The sequence below is a fragment of the Bombina bombina genome, chromosome 6 (genome assembly GCF_027579735.1).
Source record: "Bombina bombina isolate aBomBom1 chromosome 6, aBomBom1.pri, whole genome shotgun sequence".
NCBI classification, from domain to species: domain Eukaryota; kingdom Metazoa; phylum Chordata; class Amphibia; order Anura; family Bombinatoridae; genus Bombina; species Bombina bombina.
The window spans coordinates 273,217,183-273,241,207 of NC_069504.1; the positions used below are offsets into that span (position 1 = coordinate 273,217,183).

The following is a 24,025-nucleotide window of genomic DNA, read 5'->3' on the forward strand; positions in this document are numbered from 1 at the left end:
ATCTCATGAGATCACCGTTCATGACCTCAGCACTACAAATGTTGATTGGCTGCTGTTCATTTCTTCCTCTTATTTTTTTTTACCTGCAGCTGAAGTATAACTGTTTACACAGCACTTACTCTGGTGAGCTGAGGAAATTGTGAGGTAAAATATTTTCCTTTTTTACATAGATGTGGAGGTGATAATTTTCCTGTCAGATTTTTACAGTTATTCTGCATCACTTTCAAGTGCTTTAGCATACAAGTATTATGTCCATTTGACTAATAACATTTTTTAACTGGACAATTCAATATGTGCATATACTCATTGTTTTTCCAATTAATCACATAATATATAGTAAAATGGTATAACAAATATTAACTTAATTTCACATGTAAATATTTTTATATAGCAATGTAACATAATTGCATTGCCATCTATCCCTAACCCCAACATGTCTAACACTTATCAATACAAGATTTATACACATTACCACAATATAAATACATTATTTGTTTTATTCCACATATAACTTAACATCCCAGTCTGAATTGAAACCACAGAGTACTCTGGTGTCTAACTGGAAAATAGAGTAAATTTATTTTTGACCAAGGGTTTTTTTTTTTAGCCTATCTCCTCCCCTGGGATGTCTAGTGATATGCTGAATGCCTTGAAACTTCAATAAAGAGCCATTGACATTGTGATTATTACAAAAATGAAGGGCACTGGGAGTATCCAATTCTGGGTCCTCTATAGCTCACAAATGCTCCACAAATCTCATTTTCAGGGGTCTTGTTGTTTGTCCTACATACTTTATGCTGCATCCTTTGCCTGTAAGCCGATAAATCACTTTACTAGTGTTCCAATAATGTTCCTTACTTATAAAAACTAGTTTTGTTTGAAAATCTCATTTCTGATATCGCTTAGGTTTCAATGGATCCTCCGATTTCATTCTATCAACCTGGATCATCATAGTACAATTTATTTTCCTTCTCATAAACTGCCCCTTTGGTATAGCTTCAATTCCATGTTTATGGTGTTTTGCATATGCTTTTAATAAGGAATTGCCTGCAGTGGTTTTTCTATAAAATTTCCTCCTCATTTCCTTTATAAATAAATAACAGATTGTCTATAAAGAGAACAGTATTGTATCCTATCTCTGAAGGGATTCCCATCACCAAAGACAGGACAGTTCCCACCAGCCTAGATATAAAATTGGCATGGGTGGTGGCAAATTTTGTTCCATAGTGGTCCCCTATCTTTGGAGAAAGAAATCACCCTTAAACAAAGAAATTGTGTGTTAAAAGATTTTTAAATTGATCTTAAAAAAAAAATAAAAAAATATAAAATTTGTTGTTTATGTGATATGAGGTTAAAAAAAAAAAAAAAAAAACTCCAGAAAAAATAATAATAATTCTATAGCCTTTAATCCTTTGTCAAGAGGGGCCGAAGTATATAAATAAACCACATCGATGATATAAAAAAAAAAAAAAAAAAAAAAAAAAACACAGAATTTATGTTTACCTGATAAATTTCTGTCTCCTACGGTGTATCCGGTCCACGGCTTCATCCTTACTTGTGGGATATTCTCAATCCCTACAGGAAGTGGCAAAGAGCACACAGCAAAGCTGTCCATATAGCTCCCCTCAGGCTCCGCCCCCCCAGTCATTCGACCGACGGTTAGGAGAGAAAGGAGAACCATAGGGTGCAGTGGTGACTGTAGTTTATAAAAAATAAATGTAAACCTGACTAAAATGCCAGGGTGGGCCGTGGAACGGATACACCGTAGGAGAAAGAAATTTATCAGGTAAACAAATTCTGTTTTCTCCTACATTGGTGTATCCGGTCCACGGCTTCATCCTTACTTGTGGGAACCAATACCAAAGCTTTAAGACACGGATGAAGGGAGGGAACAAGTCAGGTAACCTAAACGGAAGGCACCACTGCTTGCAAAACCTTTCTCCCAAAAATAGCCTCCAAAGAAGCAAAAGTATCGAATTTGTAAAATTTGGCAAATGTATGCAGTGAAGACCAAGTCGAAGCCACAGCTCTAGTAGAGTGAGCTATAATTCATTCAGGAGGCTGCCTTCCAGCAGTCTCTTAAGCCAACCGGATGATGCTTTTCAGCCAGAAAGACAGAGAGGTCGCAGTCGCCTTTTGACCTCTCCTCTTACCAGAATAGACGACAAACAAGGACGATGTTTGTCTGAAATCTTTAGTTGCTTTTAGGTAAAACTTCAAAGCACGAACCACATCGAGATTGTGTAACAGACGTTCCTTGTTAGAAGCTGGGTTAGGACACAGAGAAGGAACAACTATTTCCTGGTTAATATTCTTATTGGAAACCACTTTTGGAAGAAAACCAGGTTTGGTACGTAAAACGACCTTATCTGTATGAAACACCAGATAGGGTGATGAGTAACCCTTGGATTCGCACCAACAAAGATATTTCCGCCATATCTTATGGTAAATTTTCCTAGTGACAGGCTTTCTAGCCTGAATCAGGGTATCTATAACTGAATCCGAGAACCCACGCTTAGCTAGAATCAAGCGTTCAATCTCCAAGCAGCCAGTTGCAGAGAGACTAGGTTTGGATGTACGAATGGACCTTGAATTAGAAGGTCCTGCCTCAAAGGTAGCTTCCATGGTGGAACCGATGACATATTCACCAGGTCTGCACCACGCAGGAGCTATCAGAATTACCGAAGCCTTCTCCTGTTTGATCCTGGCTACTAGCCGTGGGAGAAGAGGAAACGGTGGAAAGACATAAGCTAGATTGAACGACCAAGGCGCTGCTAAGGCATCTACAAGTGTCGCCTTGGGATCCCTGGACCTGGACCCGTATCATGGAACTTTTGAGTTCTGACGTGATGCCATCAGATCCAGAATGCCCCATAGTTGAGTTAACTGGGCAAAAACCTCTGGGTGAAGTTCCCACTCCCCCGGATGGAAAGTCTGACTCAGATAATCCGCTTCCCAGTTGTCCACTCCTGGGATGTGAATTGCTGATAGATGGCAGGAGCGATCCTCTGCCCATTTGATGATCTTGGATACCTCTCTCATCACCAGGGAACTCTTCGTTCCCCCCTGATGATTGATGTACGCTACAGTCGTCATGTTGTCCGACTGAAATCTGATTAATCTGGCCTCCGCTAGTTGAGGCCATGCCTGGAGCGCATTGAATATCGCTCTCAATTCCAATATGTTTATCGGGAGAAGAGATTCTTCCCGAGACCATAGACCCTGAGCCTTGAGGGACTCCCAGACCGCGCCCCAGCCCAAAAGACTGGCGTCGGTCGTGACGATGATCCACTCCGGTCTGCGGAAACTCATTCCCTGAGACAGGTGATCTAGAGACAGCCACCAGAGGAGTGAGTCTCTGGTTTTCTGGTCCATTTGAATCTGGGGAGACAAGTCTGCATAATCCCCATTCCACTGTTTGAGCATGCACAGTTGCAATGGTCTTAAATGAATTCGAGCAAAAGGAACCACGTCCATTGCCGCAACCATTAGTCCTATTACCTCCATGCACTGAGCTATGGAGGGCAGAGGAATGGATTGAAGAACTCGACAAGCGTTCAGAAGCTTTAACTTCCTGACCTCTGTCAGAAAGATCTTCATTTCTACAGAGTCTATTATTGTTCCAAGAAAGGGAACCCTTGTGGACGGGGACAGGGAACTTTTTTCTATGTTCACCTTCCACCCGTGAGATCTCAGAAAGGCTAGAACAATGTCTGTATGAGCCCTTGCTTTGGGAAGGGACGACGCTTGTATTAGAATGTCGTCTAGGTAAGGTGCTACTGCAATGCCCCTCGGCCTTAGCACCGCTAGAAGGGACCCTAGCACCTTTGTGAAAATTCTGGGAGCAGTGGCTAATCCAAACGGAAGAGCCACGAACTGGTAATGTTTGTCCAGAAAGGCGAACCTCAGGAACTGATGGTGATCTTTGTGGATAGGAATATGCAGGTACGCATCCTTTAAGTCCACGGTAGTCATGTATTGACCCTCCTGGATCGTTGGTAAAATTGTCCGAATGGTTTCCATTTTGAATGATGGAACTCTGAGGAATTTGTTTAGAATTTTTATGTCCAGAATTGGCCTGAAAGTTCCTTCTTTTTTGGGAACTACAAACAGGTTTGAGTAAAACCCCAGTCCTTGTTCCGCTGTTGGAACTGGGTGTATCACTCCCATCTTTAATAGGTCTTCTACGCAACGTAAGAATGCCTGTCTCTTTATCTGGTCTAAAGATAAGCGAGACATGAGGAACCTTCCCCTTGGAGGAAGGTCCTTGAACTATAGAAGATACCCCTGAGAAACAATTTCTAGTGCCCAGGGGTCCGGAACATCTCTTGCCCAAGCCTGAGCAAAGAGAAAGTCTGCCCCCTACTAGATCCAGTCCCAGATCGGGGGCTACCCCTTCATGCTGTCTTGGTAGCAGCAGCAGGCTTCTTGGCCTGTTTGCCCTTGTTCCAGCCTTGCAAAGGCTTCCATGCTGGTTTGGGCTGGGATGCGTTACCCTCTTGCCTAGTGGCTGTAGAGGTGGAAGTCGGTCCGTTCCTGAAATTGCGAAAGGAACGAAAATTAGACTTATTTTTAGCCTTGAAAGGTCTATCCTGTGGTAGGGCATGGCCCTTTCCCCCAGTGATATCTGAAATAATTTCCTTCAACTCTGGCCCAAATAGGGTCTTACCCTTGAAAGGAATATTAAGTAATTTTGTTATGGACGACACATCCGCCGACCAAGACTTTAACCAAAGCGCTCTGCGCGCCACAATTGCAAAACCAGAATTTTTCGCCGCTAATTTAGCTAACTTGAAAGCGGCATCTAATGAAAGAATTAGCAAACTTCAGGGCGTGAATTCTGTCCATGACTTCATCATAAGAAGTCTCCTTTTGGAGCGAGTTTTCTAGTTCCTCAAACCAAAAAGCCGCTGCAGTGGTTACAGGAATAATGCAAGAAATTGGTTGAAGAAGAAAACCCTATTGAACAAAGATTTTCTTAAGTAAACCTTCTAATTTTTTATCCATAGGATCTTTGAAAGCGCAACTGTCTTCTATTGGTATAGTCGTGCGCTTAGCTAGCGTTGAAACTGCCCCCTCTACCATAGGGACCGTCTGCCACGCGTCCCTTCTGGGATCAACAATTGGGAACATTTTCTTAAATATAGGAGGGGGAACAAAAAGGTACTCCTGGCTTCTCCCACTCCTTAACGATATCCGCCACCCTCTTGGGTATTGGAAACGCATCAGTGTGTACTGGGACCTATAAGAATTTGCCCATTTTACATAATTTTTCTGGGATCACCAAAGGATCACAATCATCAAGTGTAGCTAGGACCTCCTTAAGTAGGGCGCGGAGGTGTTCTAGCTTAAATATAAATGCTATAGTAGCAGGCTCTGCCTGCTGAGAAACCTTTCCTGTGTCAGAAATTTCTCCCTCAGACAGGCCTTCCCTCACCGCTAAGTCAGATTGGTGTGAGGGAACTACAGATAACTTATCCTCTGCTTGCTCATCCTCTGTGTTTAAAACTGAGCAATCACGCTTCCTAGGAAAAGCAGGCAGTTTGGATAAAAATGCTGAGAATTATCCATTACTGCCGCTAACTGTTGCATAGTAATCGCAATTGGTGCGTTAGATGTACTGGGCATCGCTTGCGCGGGCATAGCTGGTGTTGACACAGAAGGGGAGGATAGCGAGCTATCTTCACACCCTTCAGCTAAAGAATCATCTTGGGCTATATCTTTAAGTGTAATTGTACGGTCCTTAAGCTGTTTGGACACTATAGCACATTTCACACATAAATGTAATGGGGGAACCACCTTGGCCTTTGAACATACAGAACATAGGCTATCTGAAGGTTCAGACATGTTTAACAGACTTAAAAGTAACTTCAATGCAATAAAATTTGACAAAAACGTTACTGTCTCTTTAAATAATAAAAGTGACGCTTTATTACTGAAACATCAAAAAAAAAAAACATCAGATTTTTATGAAATTTTCACCACAGTGTCATAATGCTTTGAAAAGGTTGCACACAAATTTTCAGACCAATTAACCCCTTAATGCCCAAACCGGAGCTAATAACAGCAGTTAACCGGTTAACACACTACAATACTCTGCCACAGCTTGCCCTGTGGCTTTTACCTTCCTTAGGGTTATTTTGGTAAGAATATAAGCCTCCCTGGAGCCCTTTCTGATGCCTCCGGACTCCCCACGTGAAGCTGCATGAACTGGCTAGTCAAAACAAGTGCGCAATTGAGGCGCGAAAATGAGGCTTCCTTCCTCTGCATACCAGAGTGGAGGGGCCTTTCTGACTAGATTAGGTGTCCAACTAAGTGCCAGGCGCAAATTATTCCCCAAAAGTGTTTTAAGTTGATAAAAAAAAAAACACCTATTTAAGTTGAAAACTTGCTAAAAAGCAATCGATTAGCCCACAATAGTGTCAACCAGCATAAGCCCTTAAAATAAGCCATCCTTTTATTGCTGAATCTAATAACAATGGCTTACCTATCCCAGAGGGAATTTCTGACAGTCTTCTAGCATTACTGGGTCTTGTTAGAAAAATGACTGATCATACCTGAAGCAGTTAAGCCTGCAAACTGTTCCCCCCAACTGATGTTATCTGGTTTCAACAGTCCTGCGTGCGAACAGCAATGGATTTTAGTTACTGGTGCTAAAATCATAGTCCTCTTAGCAGAAATCTTCTTCACTTTCTGCTGCAGAGTAAATAGTACAAGCCGGCACTATTTTAAAATAACAAACTCTTGATAGAAGAAATAAAAAACTACAACTAACACCACATACTCTTTACCACCCCCGGGGAGATGCTACTAGTTAGAACGGCAAAGAGAATGACTGGGGGGGGCGGAGCCTGAGGGAAGCTATATGGACAGCTTTGCTGTGTGCTCTCTTTGCCACTTCCTGTAGGGATTGAGAATGTCCCACAAGTAAGGATGAAGCCGTGGACCGGATACACCAATGTAGGAAAAAACACAACTTACTTAGAAGCTCCCAGTTTAGCACTGTTGAAAAAGTTAGCTGGACACTCAGCCCTCCCCTTCCTCTGCATATGAAAAGACTCTTTACACAAACAGGAGAAAGCTGGAGTAGGTATACATCAGTATACTTCTAAAACGTTGGGCTTGGTTAGAAGAGTGAAAAACACTGTTTTTTTATTTATTTTTTTAAACACCTGTATAGCCTATATAAAATGGATCATCTACAAAACATTTATGCAAATAAATCCTATTTAAATCAGAAATAGGAAGTAGCTAGTATTGGCATATAGAGGTTACTAAAGCTGCATTAAAAGGGATAGGAAAGTAAAAATTAAAACAACTTTCTAATTTACTTCTATTATCAATATTTCTTTGTGTTCTTTTTATCCTTTGTTAAAAAGCCGAAATGTAAGCTCAAGAGTGTGCACGTGTCTGCAGCACTATATAGCAGCAGTTTTTCCACAATGTAATACATTAGCAGGGGCACTAGATGGCAGCACTATGTCCTGTCATGTAGTGCTTCAGGCATGTGCACGCTACCTACCTAGGCATCTCTCTAACAAAGAATAACATAAGAATTAAATAAATTTGATAATAGAAATTGGAATCTTTAAAAATGGTGATCTCTATCCGAATCATGAAATTTTTGGGGGGTTTAATGTCCCTTCATTCTTCCGGTATTCCTTGTTGAAAAATAACATATCCTACACTAGAGGGAGCTAGTTGTTATCTCTTGTGATTGACTAACTAGATGTATTCAGCTAGCTGACAATAGTGCAATGCTGTTCCTTAAGCTAAGGTTAACAAGATAACAAAGCAAAATTTGATAATAGAAGTAAATTTGAAGGTTGTTTAAAATGGTATGTTCTGTCCAAATCATGAAAGAAAGTGTTGGGGTTTCCTGTCCCTTTAAAAAGATTAGAATAGTTCCAGCCATCATTTTAAAATGAGAGAGAATAGAGATACAGAGTGAGATTGGTTTATTCCTGCCCCATTTAAATAGAGGATAACATACCTTACCATCCTCACTGATTGACTCTTTCATGACAGAGTTGTTTACTATATTTCAAGCTTAGCAACCCATATTGAAGGGCGCACAAATTTTAATCACTGGGCAAAAACAAAAATTGCATAGGCCAACATTAGTGTGCACATTGCTCCAAAACAATTACAGGGCAAAAAAAAAAAATGGTCCCTATCTATCCCTCCGTATAGCCAAGGAAAGTGCTTTCCAAACTGTGTGTCGTGATACCTTGTGGGTCACAGATCATCTTAAACTATTGGTGCAGCTAAAAGGGAACTGAAACTATTCCCATTGGCTGAACTTTGGCTCCTGACTGCACATGTAGTCTCCCTCAATCGGCTCGTGACTGCACGTGTAGTCAGTGAGTGGGACAGCAGTGTGTTTGCAGCACGGGCAGTAGTCTGTCGGACTCGCAGAGAGCGGCAGTTTAAACACTGAGCTGAAGTCAGAAGTCAAAGTGTTTTGTTTTTTTTGCAGCTAGCTCCCAGTAGTGCATTGCTGCTCCGGAAATATGGATAGGAAGTGGAAGCTTAAAAATGCTTGATGATGAAATGAGTGTCTTTAATATTCCACTAAATATTCAGAAACTGTTCATCCCATTAAAATAGTAGGTATCTATTGGAGATGTTAAACCTTTTTTTTTTAATTCTTGCACATAATTACTGTTACTTGTAAATACATTTCGTTATTATATAATTTATGTATGTGTCTGTATCTCTTAAAACAAGGGATAAACACCTCTTTGGATTAGAAGTATTTGATAAGGGCCTAAGAAATAATATTTGAAAGAGGAGCAACCTCTTTCTAATTAGGGGTCTTCTGCCTCTCACATTGTAAAGTGAATGCCATAAATGTGGTATATGTTGCCTTTAGCGAATAGGGGCCACACACACACTAAACTAAAACATCTTAAAGAATTACAAACAAGGAGTATCATGGCCCTAAAGGGAGCATCTTATTGCCATAGAAACTGCAAACACATGCCTACTAGGTAACTTGTATAGTTTTCTTGACTATAAAAACCAGACATAAGAAATAATCCCATCTAAGCACCGAAATATAGCTAGTACCTCTGGAAAGAGAACAAAGTCACAAAATCAGGTAGTTATCAGTTGAACCCCTTGACAGAACTATAAGGAACAAAAATGAAGGCAGAATGGTATTTTAAATGCACTACCCTTGTAAAAATGCTAAATACCTTACAGTATTGAGCCTATTAATTTGGGAAAAGTGCTTATACATATGAATTGAAGGTCCTCATTCTGAACAAGCCACATAGCATTGGCTTTCAGTTACAAGCTGTGAAATTAGACTTTAAGATGACCAAGGTGTAGGATGTCCCTTTAAAGTCTTACCTTAGATTAAGCTGTTAATAGCCTCCTGCACACTTTCAATATCATGCAGCAGGAACAGTAAAATAGTTATTTTAAAATGAATATGGTTTGCCAGTTTGAAAATAGATGACATCATGATCTGGGCTGCATATGGCATCCAATCACAAAAGGCTCACTAGTTGGAATCAACAGACTGACCATGCTATTCAGCAGAGTGCCTAGATACAGCCCAGATTGTGATGTCATCAGTGGGCTGAGCTTAGCAGCCATTTTTAAACTGGCCAGAAACAATATTCATTTTAAAATAACTTGTTTACTGTTCCTGCTGTGTGATATAAAAAGGGTGCAAGAGGATCTTTGCAGCTTAATCTATGGTAAGACTTTAAAGGGACACTCAAGTCAAAATTAAAAACTTACATGATTCAGATAGAGCATGCAATACTAAACAACTTTCCAATTTACTTCCAATAATAAAATGTGCACAGTCTTTTTATATTTACACTTTTTAAGTCACCAGCTCCTATTGAGCATGTGCAAGAATTCCCAGACTATACGTATATGTATTTGTGATTGGCTGATGGCTGTCACATGGTACATGGGGAGTGGAAATAGACATAACTTTTTTTTTTTTTTAAATCTACTACTCATTTGAAGTTCAGACTAAGCGCTATTGCATTGTCTTATCATGCATTTGTCAATTATGTAAATCTACTGTATTGACTGGTGTAGACTGTCCCTTAAGGACCTTTCAATGTAAAATATCACACGCTTGCTGATTATTTGCTAAATGGGGTTGTACCTTCCATACATTTTTGTTCGACTACGCAGCTTCCTGTTATTGACTCATCAGGTGACGGAGCTGTCAGCATTCACCTTTACAGCGAGCCAAGCTGCCAACTTGCAATCAACAGGTTTTTTTTTAGTCCAAAAGAAAATAAAAAAAAGATTGAGGAGGAAGCAAAGACTGAAACGTGGAACTGTAGCTATAAGTCACAGAAGTGGTTTATAGCCAGGAGCATCCTGTTTGGTTCTCTAAGAACGCAAACAGACAATTCCAAAAAGGTATTTCCATTGACAAAGTGGCTTGAAAGGAAATTGGAAGCAAAACGAAATTCCTCATAAAATGTTTGTTAATCCAATAAAAAAAAAAAAAAAAAAAAATACAAAATAAAGTGTTTTTCCCCACTGGTCTGAGAGTTGAAAGTGGATTCTACAGGATTCTGAAACCCGACCATACTGCATTCTATACAGTGATTGCTTAATACGTGCAGGAGCTCATTTATCTCTTATTGACTAGAGATAAGATTAACTAGACTAGTTTTTAGTAGGTATGTGTACCTGGGTTGCTAATAAAATTTAAAAAAAAAAAAAAAAAAAAAAAAAAAAGCTTTAAAATATTTATTGTATGCATACCTTTTCTCAATGCAGCACTTAAAGGGAGATGCAGTCAAAAAATAACAAGCAATGCTGTATCTGTACCATAAACATTTAAGAAAGTTTCCAACTTATTGTCATCAAATTTGCTTTGTTCCCTTGGTATCCTTTCTTGATAAGTCAGCACCAGAGCAGCTAACAGGTGATTGTTGACTACCCACATATGTTTCTTGTTATTGACTCACCAGATGTGTTTAGCTTCCAGTAGCGCATTGCTACTCTAGAGCAGACTAAGGATTCCAAAAGAATCAAGAACATTTTATAATAAAACTAAATTGAAGTCTCTTAAAATGACATGCTCTGAATCATGAAAATTTAATTTTGACTTTCAGGTCCCTTTAATGTACTTTGCGTATTCAAATTAATTTTAACATTCCTTTAAATATACACTATGCTCCAGTTGGGGAAAAAAACAAAACAAAACAAAACAAAACCACACACACCTTAATACCGTGTTTATTAAAATATACAAAACCTTTCATAACCAAATAGAATATACATAACAGCCTTAATCTGTCTGTCTGACACCTTTTGGAAACATTTAATAATATTGCTTTATTATTATTATCAACAACATTTTTTTAATTTCTGCACAGCAGAAAAATCCAAACCCTTAAAAGGGACACTGAACACAAATTTTTTCTCTTTCATGATTCAGATAGAGCATGCAATTTTAAGCAACTTTCTAATTTACTCCTATTATCAAATTTTCTTCATTTTCTTGGTATCTTTATTTGAAAAGCAAGAATGTAAGTTTAGATGCCGGCCCATTTTTAGTGAACAAACTGGGTTGTTTTTGCCGATTGGTGGAAAAATTCACCCACTAACAAACAAGTGCTGCCCAGCGTCTGAACCAAAAATTGTCTGGCTCCTTAGCTTAGATGACTTTTTTTTTTAAATAAAGATAGCAAGAGAACGAAGAAAAATTGAGAATAAAAGAGAAAATTAAAAAGTTGCATGCTCTATCTGAATCACAAAGAAAACATTTTTGGGGTCAGTGTCCCTTTAACATCCAGGAACTTTTTTTTTTTTTTTTAAATTTCATAAAATACAAGTAACAAATACCTAGGCTTAAAAGCTCTACTTTAATACAATCAGATGTGTTTATACTGAAGAGCAATTCAAGGCTAAATATTTCCTTATCCTCAGCTCATTATGATGCAGAAAATGTCACAATTATTATCCATAACTAGCATTTTTCTAATAATTCATGTGCTCACCATTTATCCTCAAGGCTCTGAGGCTGCTAGAAACAGCATAGCTGGATTTTTATTGTGCAATATATTGGACCTTGAACATGCATTAAATATATTTATATGATGAACAATGCAGTAGTACATAATACAATTCCTAGGTTCACATTTCTGTAAAGAACACTAGACCTGCCCTACTTGTAAGAAGTGTTCTCATTAGAATTTAAAGTAACTGGCAGGGGTTTAAACAGAATAATTAAAGCTATGATGTGTTTACCAGGTTATCTGTGACATGATGTTTATTAAAAAAAAAAAAAAAAAAAAAAAAAAAAAAAAAGTGTCCCTTTAAGCTTTTGAAGAAATGTATTATTTTATCCTCCTAAATTCATAGGAATCTACAAGCAGTAATGGATCTACTCAACAGAAAATAAAAACTTGAGCTTTATGTCCTTTTATCAACTTTGCTGTGAAAGAGGTATATAATTGACGCAGAGACAAAACACTACAGCCATGAATATCATGCTACATAATTAAAAATTAATACTTATTTCTGGATGAATACTTACTCCGGGTTATAATGTATCTTAAAAGAGACAGTCTAGGCCAAACTAAACTTTCATGATTCAGATAGAGCATGTAATTTTAAACAATTTTCCAATTTACTTTTATCACCAATTTTGCTTTGTTCTCTTGGTATTCTTAGTTGAAAGCTTAACCTAGGAGGTTCATATGCTAATTTCTTAGATCTTGAAGGCCACCTCTTTTCAGAATGCATTTTAACAGTTTTTCACCACTAGAGGGTGTTAGTTCACATATTTCATATAGATAACACTGTGCTCGTGCATGTGAAGTTATCTGGGAGCAGGCACTGATTGGCTAAACTGCAAGTCTGTCAAAAGAACTGAAATAAAAGGGGCAGTTTGCAGAGGCTTAGATATCTTTAGATAGATTTTTCTTCAATAAGATGTGTATATATATATATATATATATATATATATATATATATATATATATATATATATATATATATATATATATATATATATATATATATATATATATATATATATATATAGTTTTTTTTGTTTAACAAATTATTATTAAAAACATTTAATTATGCAATTAATTTGTGCTTTGGAGATCAGAAAATATTACACTGCCCCCACCTGGCTACTTCATTATGCCTCCTGGATGGCAACATTTTCTGTGGAGAACACAATACAATAACAACCTTTTTTTCCAGTCATGTGACTGCTATTGAAAAGCATTGAGAATCAGTGCATTTATTAAAATAGCCAGTAGGTGGAGCTGTCCGCTTGTGTTGCAGCAAAGCCAAGCAAGCTGAAATTAATCAGTTTAACCAGACCTGAGCTATCAAGCAGATTTCAAAGGAACAAGATCTTCCTGTCTATAAATCAGTCCAGATTGGAATGCATAGAAAGAACGGTTTGCAGAAAAATGCAAGTAGTCTGTGTTGTGTGATTATTTTATTAGGTTTATAATGCCGTTTAGCAAATGTTTTTGTTCATTTAACTTAGTTTAATTATATATTCTTTGTTGTGTGATTATATTATTAGGTTTATAATGCTGTTTAGTATTTAAAGTCTTCATTTCAAAGCTGTAAAAATAATGTATTAGGTGTTACTTATGCCAATTTTGAGAGGGGCCTGGAACCTAACTCCCTCACTTCCCATTGACTTACATTATAAACTGGGTTTCAAAAGCAATGTTATGACATACTATATATCGTGAAGAAAAAAAAAAAAAAAAAAAAAAAAAACACACACCACATCTCAGTGAAGTAAGCAAAAGTTTGTAACAATTTTATTAAAATTGGATTTCAGGGAGAAAAAAAACTAAAGTTAAAACCAACTACTTCTTCAGAGAGAAAAAAACACTGATTGCTCAATCTCGGTTTAATTAGTCATTACCTATTAGTAATTCACAGAATATATATTAATTATGCATAAACAAAGAAAAACAAAGAACAACTCTAATGCAGTAAGTGAAGAACGATGCACTTAAACCAACCGCTTTACCTGCAATCGATATTTATTCCTGGGGCTTAGAATAACTGGATATCAGTAACCTGGCTGCACTAATTCATCACAAAGAAAATATTCATCCAGAATATATATGATCTGCCTTGGTCTCCGGTTATTTAACACAATAGGGTTGCCACAAGCGTGTCTAGCTTTTTCAAAAATGCATGCAAGATTTCTGTTTAATATTTTGTTATTGGAAGGAAAAATAAAGATCAATGATTTGACAAGAAGATTGTCAAAAGTCTACCTACATAGAGAAATAAAAGCTTTGCAGAGTGCAATATGAAAAACAGAAAGATGTATGGTGTGCATTACAAAACGGGAAAGGAAGTGGTGTAATGTGGGATTAGTAACTCAAGAACAAATAAAACATCCTGGAGTGCCATAGACCCTGGATCTGGACAATCCTAGGCTTTCATAATATTCTAGGTCATGGTAAAAACAATCCCCCCCCCCCATTCCATATGCCAACTCCATTATAGGGAGTCTTAAAATACATACTTTACACAAAACGTATTCTATTCCTGTAGCCTTGTCCCAGCCCATCTGGACCACAGTTTTCCCAAGTGCTCATTGTCCATTCCCAGAACCCAATAATAAAGCAGATTTTTCAGGATTACCCTGGGTAGAGCAGGATGGTACCCATAGTTACAAAAGCAGCCGATTATTACTGGTTGAGATATCCTAAAAGTAATGGGTCTTATTGGGTCTTGAGGACCAGAATTAAGGTACAGTAAACTTACAAAATAATGTTATATAATCCTGCACATAATGCAGAATTATATAACATTATCTTAGTGGCAACTTTGAAATAAAAGTCTGGAAATGCTTTTGATTTATAACGTTGGATTCCACTCCAGGCTCTACTGAGCAGGTCTCGTTTTTTTAAAAGCGCTTTGCGGACGCGTCATCTAATCACAGCGTGCCCGATCTGGTCTGGTAGCGCGAGCGAGCTACACACAGTTCAATAGCGAGATCGGGTACGCTGTGACTAGACAGCACGCCTGTGAAGTGCTTTCAAAAAAACAAGACCCACTCAGTAGAGCCTTTATATATTATATAACATTATTTTGTAAGTTTACTGTCCCTTTAAGAAACTTTGCCCAAAGGTCTGATTGGGGCTCTATCTAGATCACAAGTCTGTTGTACCATTTCCACACAGAGATAATATGGCTCAATAAGAATCAAATGTGTATTGCTCAAGTATATTCTGCTTTTCTACAAGCAGATAACATCCCAATCATAGCACACAAACAAGTTCAGACCAGTATGCCCAAGCTCAGAGTTTGGGCATCCTGCTTACAGTATATAGATCTAAGAGCATTTTTTTTGTCTTATTAAAATTATATAATACATTTTTAGAATTAGTAAGACACTATTGGCTCCATTTATCATTCTGTGGCGGACATATTTGCTCCTGTCCACCCAGCTTTTTGTCTGGCGTGCAGCAATCCGCTGCCCGCATTTAACATTGCACACAAGCGCTCCTGTGCAACCCCGCACGCACAGGCAGGCAGGAGCTGTCAGTTTCCCAGGTTGGATGAGACTGGGGAGATTGAAATATATATATTTATATACACACATATATACACAAATATATACATACATACATACACACACACACATATATATTCATATATATACAAACACACACACATACACATATATATCGTTGGTTATGCAAAACTAAATCATTATTGTGTTACGCTATGGACCAGTAGTGCATTGTTGCTCAAATGTTTACTTCAACTATGTTTTTATCCCTTCTGTGGGATAGTTCTGTGCAAGCAATAGTGCAATAATAAAATCCAACTGCAAATTAGGTTTTATTATTGAGATTTTGTCTTTTATGGTCTTCAGTCTTAGTGCCCATCACGTTGATATACCTATATATCAGGATGAGTGAAATTTCTTATAAGTGAAAGTTTTTCAGTTCTCTGTTTTGGATATAGTTTATCATGCTTTTTTGTCTATGTTACCATTATAGATTTGAAATTCAGTTGTAGGTTGTGATTATATATATATATATATATATATATATATATATATTTATTTTTTTTTAAATCTAACTTCAGAGCAAATAAAAATTAGTCAAGTATGTAACTATTAAACTGAAAAAAAAAAAAAAAAAAAAAAAAAACATTTAATATTGGTGTGTTGTGACCACCAATAAAAAGTATTGGTCTCCAATGGAGCTCATCGTCTTGGGGTTATATACGCTGTATCTAATCATTTATACTGTGTTTCTTGCAGGCCTGCTGATAAAGTTGTCAGTCTAGCATTATCTAAAGCTTTTATAATTTTAGCACAAGATAGTTGCAAGTGATCCCCTATCTGTCATTGCAGCGAGAGAGAGAATTCTATGAACAACATCTTCCACCTTTGTGTATACTAATAACGCATAAGTATATGAAACAGATCTGCAACCTTGCATGAAAGTGCGTAAAGAGAGTGATTTGTTCCATAGGTTAGGTTGTTTCTGAATTAAGTTTCAAACATAGTGGTGTTCATTGTAGATAAGAGCAATATAGTTTTTGGAGGTAGTTTGAGTTTTATGGGTTTGAGTTTATCAAAGGGTAGTACTGATTTGTTAACGGGATCTAACACTTGTTCTATCAAAGCCAGTCCGTGGATCTCCCAAGTATGAAAAAGTAGCCCTGTCAAACCTAGTAGGAAATCAAACATTCCCTCTACTAGGTAGTAGTTTCAGGCATACCCCTGCAGTTACCCAGAATTTGGACATATTTTTCCAAGCTAATATAGGGCTTTTAAAAATCATTATATTTAATATTATAAAGGTAGTTTGGGAGAGTCCACAAAAGGTAGGTAACCGAGAGCTAATGGAGACGCCAAAACGGACTAACCCTCTTTACAAGTAAATTGTTCCACCCCTGTTATCCAATATAATGTAATTTTAGCTAAAGATGCCCAATTATGCCATCTTATATTTGGTAACTTAAGCCCACCTGTTTGTGTAGTGTTAAATAATTTGGATAAACTAATCCTTGTTTTCTTATTTTTTCTAATAAAGAGAGTATGCACTATATAATCTATGGATGTCCTTATTGGATAGCAGTAATGGAAGGGCCTGCATGACCTATAATAAAATAATTTAAAATCAGTCCCACTCTACCCATCACAGATATAGGCAGAGATGACCAACATTATAACTTCTGTTGAGTTGAGAAGCAAGGGCGATATATTTAGTGAATACCATTTATCCAGCTGTTCAGCAATTTGAATACCTAAATATGTGAATGCACTTGGAACTATTTTAAATTGCCAATTTTAGAGAGGATGGTGATGGGCTTGCTACAACCACAGAATCTCTGATTTGTCTATATTGATTTTAAATCCAGAGAAGCTTCCAAAATTATTAATCATATCAGGTATTTTAGGTAAATTCAGACTTGGGTTGTTTACAAATAAGAGCAGGTCATCCGCATATAGGGAGAGTTTCATTTGTGTATATTTTATCTACATGCCTTGCTTTTAAGGTTTTTAAAGAGACAATATAGAGTAAAAAAAAAAATAGAGTAAAAAAAATAATGTTACTGTTAAAAAGAACTGCATGCAAAATAAAGGTTGTGAAACAATTTAAACTGATGTTGTTAGAAAAATATGCATTGTTTTGCAGGCATACCCCTTGAATGTTTATATCTTACTAACTTTGCTGTGGCCAATTAAAAACAACAATAAACAAGCTCCAATACATATCAACCAATCACGGCACAGCATGTAGGAATGTCAGGGTACTGCATTCCACTGAATGCAGCTGAGCTTTTTTGGAGGTGCGTGGAAATACTACAATACTCAAGAGTTAAATTATACGTTTGCAAAAAGCAAGTTAGGGAGTCTCTGATCCAGGACCTATTTAACTGTACTGCTAACCTTGGGTGTGCAGACATAATTTGCTGGATGGGCAGTTCATTTCCAATAGCAGGTATTTGTGAATACTAAAGCCTGTTTTGAGTGCCTACCTTCTCCTTTATAGTAGTCTCTAGTTCCTAGGCTTCCCTCACACTTCCTTGTTTTCACCAATGGTGCTGTAAACTTTGAGTAGACTCAGGAGAGTATTCTAGCAAGAGTGACTGGCATTATCTAGAATGCTGCTGAGGTATACACTTGGTCTAATTAATTTGGCTATGCATTTTGTCTGAGGTCTAATGTGTAAACATACAGCTTGTCTAAAGAGGAACATACAGCTTGTCTAAAGAGGAATATGGGTAAAATTAAAAAAATATATTGAGCAGATTTAAAAACCAGCCTCCTTTGTGCGTTTCAATCAATAACAAAATATGCCCATAGACCTCCAAGTGATTTAAATCATTCTTATTTACCAACTGCGTCAGACACCTGTGACCTAACCTAGAAAAGGGAGTAATTAATGGCGAAGGCTATTAAAAAGCCCATCAATTTCACAACAGTACATGGAGATGTCCTAAATGGAACACGCTTATGTTTTGCATTGGTTTTTATTTTTTAAACAAAATCCCTACTAAAGGGCTGAAATGTATAGTAGAGCACTGAGATGCCCCCAAGTTGCTCTCCTGATGATGTGGCTGGTATATGTATATATTACACACACACCACATACCGATTGGCTCACCCACTTTGGGCCAGATTACGAGTGGAGCACTATTTGACGCTTCCGAACTAGCGTGAACGGCGCTAGAAGAAAAGGTTTTACACTCGTCAGGTTGCGCTCGTATAAAGAGTTGAAAGTAAACTGTTTTCACTCTCGCAATAACCCATTGAGAGAAAAAAAGACAAAATTAAAATATCGTGTGTGTTTACGTATTCCCTCATAGAAGTCAATAGAGCGCCAAAAAATAAATACTTAACACCCTACTCACGCACAATCTCGATCACATATTCTCATGTGTACTAACCAGACATGAAAATATCAATATTTCACATTCCGATGTTATTCACATAGAAGAATATGTTCTATTTATTAATACATACAATGTTTTTGGGACACATATACAGTATTTACGATTAGATGAGATTGATAGAGGATATATCTACATAGAACATATTCTGAACATTTTAATGTGAAATATTTACAGTATAACTTTATTAAATATGAATATGGCATAAATACACTTTTACATGTTTTCATCTACTTAACTGCAAAGGGCTCCAAGGCACTTATATGTGTGTACATATGTACATATAAAAATACACACATCCATATTTAGACATTTATATGTATTTGTCTCAATGTTAAAGCCTTTTGCCTGCCTTTTTTTGTTCTTCTAACATCCGATTTTTTTTTTATTTTTTTTTTAAATCAGCTTTATTCATAACAAATAAAGAGTTTACAAATTGTGGAGAAGCAGCTCCAATATATACACAAAAGCTAATTCTATTTTCTTGAAGAAGAATATAAAGAAAATTCAAGTTGTCACAATAGCAATAATGCTTGTAAACAAGTAGATTGGTCTGTTTCTTTTGTGTGTGACCCATAAAGAAAACAAACAAGTAACCTCATAACTTGTGTGCAATATTTTGTTTTTTAATCATTTGTATTAGATGGTGTTATTATGAGTGTAACTACTTTGCAATGTATTTATGATGTGTTTTGTGACACTTTTTTTTGTTTTGCATAACAGTTAAGCAGAGCTATGAGGAGGCAGTAATCATTGTAGCATAAATTGTTATTGCACTCAAGCAATTGTGTTTACTTTCAACTTGTAATACGAGTGGTAAACCCGACTAGCACAAAACACCCGCAATAAACCCCTTATCGCTTGCGTGTAACTGTAAGCAATATCATGATGATTCAGATAAAGCATGCAATTTACTTCTGTTATCAAATTTCCTTAGTTTTACTCTTTTTAAAAATAAAAAAAAAATGATACCAAGAGAACAAAGGAAATTTGATAACAGAAGTAAATTGGACAGTTGTTTAAAATTGCTTGCTGTATCATGATAGTTTAATTTTGACTTTACTGTCCCTTTAAAAGGTTAAAGATAAATACTAGACGCACTACTGTCTTTAGTGTTCCTTTAATCTTGATATTTGTTGTCACTAAGAACATACTAACATTTGGCATTGTCGTCACTCTTTTTTAGAGCATGCTGACCTTTGGCACCAAGCTGTATAATGTGATCTACATAAAATTTAGGGCCAAATTTTGTAAAACATCTTAAAATATTTAGTAAAGCTTAAAGGGATATTAAAAGTCATGTTTTATATATGCAGCAGACTGACTGTAAAGTCAAAGTTAAACATTTGATTCAGACAGAACATGCAGTTTTAAACAACTTTCCATTTTATTTCCATCATCTAATTTGCTGGGTTTTCTTTGTTGAAAAGCATACCTAGGTAGGCTCAGGTGCAGCAATGCACTACTGGGGACCAGATGATGATTGGTGGATGCACATATATGCTTCTTTTCATTGGCTCACCCAGTGTGTTTAGTTAGCTCCCATTAGTGTATGAGAATGAATCAAAGTTGATAATAAAAAGTAACAATTGGGGGTTTTGGGTCCCTTTAACTACTGCATGACAAAAGCTGTTTTGTTAGCAAAGTTTGCAATGTTTTGCAGTCCTGGGGCAAACCCCTTGAAAAGCTTGAGTATTTATCTTATCTCCTATGCTGTAGTCACAAATTTAAACACATATCTAGAGCAGAGCAAAACAAACAAATGTTCATATTTAAATTTATAAAAGCAAATAATTAAAATGCATTGCAGCTTTTTAATATACATAAGACATATTAAAAGGAATTATATTCAGAATTTAAATGTAGTGCACTATGAGTTTCATCTACTTGCACTTCCCATAACTGTGTCAATATTTATTTTAAGTTTAAATTCGTTATATGATCACTTCATTAAATGAATCCTCTTACTAGGGATCTGGGTCATCTCAATAGAAGAACACCCCCCCCCCCCATGTTTCATTCAAACAAATGTCTCTGCAAACTTTGAAGCTGCTATGTATAAAGACAAATTTAAGAATAAGAAATTAGACAACTGATCTTTAACATGGAGAAGGCTTTAAAGGTATGAAAGAAAAGCATGTTAACTAAAGGCTGTTTAAATCTAAATTTAAACAAATACATCAATATCAGTTGTGTATCTAACACTCATTGATTGATCAGAGCACTTCCCAGAATTTTATTGGTGGAGAGGAAAATGCCTCTGCAAGTCTGACAGGAAAATTTATTTATTTTCAGATAGGAACATGCATTTATCAGAAACATTAACATTAATTGTTATGGTTTAAAAAGATAGATAATCCATTTATTACCCATTCCCCAGTTTTGCATAACCAACACTGCTATATGAATACACTTTTTACATCTGTGATTACCTTGTATGTAAACCTCTGCAGACTGCCCCCTTATCTGAGTGCTTTAGGCAGACATGCAGTTTAGCCAGTGCAGGCTCCTAAATAACTCCACGAGAGTGAGTACAATGTTATCTATATGACACACATGAACAGGTACCGTCTAACTGTGAAAAACTTTCAAAATGCTCTGAGCTAAGAGGCGGTTTTCAATGGTTTAGAAATCAGTTTGAGCCTACCTAGGTTTAGCTTTTCAAAAATACCAGCAAGGGAACAAAGCAAATTTAATGATAAAAGTCAATTAAGTTGTTTTAAAATGTCATGCCCTATCTGAATCATGAAAGTTTAATTTTGAGTAGACTGTCCCTTTAAGATACCTTTTCTCTAACTGTATCAAAAATGAGGATGTGCGACACGTGTGCATTTTCATATTTGTTAGACAGTTTTTTCAGTTCTGTACATAAGAAATAAACAGTAATCTCAGAACAAAGTGTCAGGTTTTTAGTCATCACACACAACATACTTACTTTTCTGCCTCAGGTATTGTATTTGATGCCTGCGGCTCTGCCTCTCTGAAAGTTCTTGAAGAAAACCAGATTCAGGGTTGCTCCTGCTCAGGAAAGCATCGGATCCAGATGCTTCAGTTGAACTGTCCACACTGTCATGTTGAGGGCCACGACCAGATCCAGCTCCACCACGGTATGTGTCGTAAAGTTCAGTAAGGAGCCCATTTACCAGAGAGGAGGTGCGGCTACGTCCTTCCTGGGGGCATCCAGCACTGTCAACACTACCTCTGCCACTTGAGTCCTTACTTAGCAGAACTTCATCTCCATAGTCACTAGAGGTGGGTAAAGGCCATACTACTGGTAATGTACCTTGCCATGCATTATAGTTTAGTGAGAATCCAGTGTCTGTAGTGCTCTCATTAACAAACACATCATTCTCCTCATCTAGGGGCAATTCCTCTGTGGCTATCTCCATAGCTCCTATGGCCGGGAACTGTGATGCCATGTTTCCAGATTTCTGGTCTGCAAATTGTTACCGACATGTCACCCAAGGAGGAAAAAACAAGGGGCAGCAGAGTAAGAGGCACATACCAACCATGCCAGGCCAGCTGCTACATATATTCTCTTCTAAAAGAAGTTCCGGGATTGTACTAACAGGAAAAACTGGAGGTGCAGCCAAATCTCATTCCGTGTGTTCCTAAAGTAAATCTGCTTTACTTTCTGCCTCTCTCAGCCCTCTGACTTGAAAGTGGTTCAGACCTGTCTGGTAACTTTTTTTTTCTTTCTTCCTCCAGTACTAACAGGTGAATAAGTAGTGTGACGTCTGGTCATTCCACCTGTTGCAGTTTGCAGGCATGCTTGTTAACTTTCCCAGGGAAGTTTAGGGTGGGGGAAGATAAGAGAGAAATCAAATGGGACTAAGAAAACTATAGGTGATTATGAGCACTAGTATTTAAGATTTTAACAAATATCATTTAACATGCATAACAGTGCATAAGCATTGCATTTCCTTGTTTTTATATTTCCCATACAAGTCATATCCAGTTTAGCATTGCTCTTGCTCCAGAAACAGCAAAATCCTAAGTAAGACAAAAATAATACATTAAATGGCTGTGCAGTGTAAATATATTATATGTGATCTTTTGCATGTGGGGAAACATTTTTTAATTTTTTTTTTTTTTTTTTAAAACAGGTTTCTAATGTGATTGATTATACATTAAAATAAACCATTGCAATGCCATTATAAAAAAATAAAATTTAAAAACCTGATATGACTATGAGAGTACTTGCCAACCAATGGTATTTCCTGTAGAGTTCAGTAAGATTCCTAACAACAATAGTGCTTCATATCCTGTTACACGTTATCAACCCTTTACAAACAGACACTAAAGCAAACATACAGGTTGCCTTTCATTATTTATAATAACCTCATACTACTCACAGTAAAACTTTCATTCTTTTACATACCTTTTATTTTATGCTTTAGATGTTCTCCTCTGCGATGCACCTGGCTCCAGTGTGGCTGGCTGCAGGGCGTCCACTATAAGCAGTGTCCCAGGCTGCTATCTGTGTTACGGTGTCAGGCTCAAACTGACATAAATGCTGCAAACTTCAGTGAAAGGGAGGAGCTAGGCTGTGAGGAATCAGGATAACTACCAATGAAGAGGAACTGGGGAAAAAAATCAGGCTTTAGGAACAACAGAACAGGATGGGAAATAAATGTATTGCAAGTCATAAAATACTCACAGCTTCAGGCATCATCTGCAATCATGTGCTAGGATATTCAGATCATTAGCACACAAACTGCACTCATGACAGGAGTTTGGACAGGTCCTTGTCTACTTTACAGGGGAAAAAAAACATAAAGCTTTGCTAACTGGTGTGAACTTCAGCCAGCATTAAATACATTTATAATAATACGTCTATTTCTTTATTGCATAAGATCTAAACAAAAATCAAATGTTTGAGAAGTGTTTTAACTTTTAAGTGACATAAAAGTACACGTTTCAACATGCGAAAGCATGTTATTATTGCACTAATGCTTAGATATAACTATGTGTTTTAACCCTTGCTATAAACACATAGTTGAAGTCAGCTCCAAAGCAGCATTACACTACTTGCGGCTAGCTGAACACATCAGAGGTGAGACAATGACAAGAGGCATATATGCAAAGCCACAACCACTAGTTAGCTCCTGGTAGTGCAATG

General features: G+C 37.1%; 1 protein-coding gene and 1 long non-coding RNA gene across 2 annotated transcripts in view; one reads left to right on the forward strand and one right to left on the reverse strand.

Annotated features, from left to right (window-relative positions):
* The window catches only part of TBC1D30 (TBC1 domain family member 30), a 243,469-nt gene extending 221,005 nt beyond the window's left edge, over positions 1–22,464 (reverse strand). Inside the window, exon 1 of the mRNA XM_053716858.1 lies at positions 21,839–22,464. Coding sequence (XP_053572833.1) covers positions 21,839–22,322 — 484 coding nt within the window. The 5' untranslated portion in view covers positions 22,323–22,464. The remainder of the gene's footprint in view (positions 1–21,838) is intronic.
* On the forward strand, positions 17,912–23,567 carry LOC128662854 (uncharacterized). Its single transcript, XR_008402817.1, has 4 exons — positions 17,912–17,951; positions 21,852–22,155; positions 22,266–22,583; positions 23,304–23,567. It is a non-coding gene; the product is annotated as an uncharacterized LOC128662854 (long non-coding RNA).
* Positions 23,568–24,025: the final 458 nt, after the last annotated feature.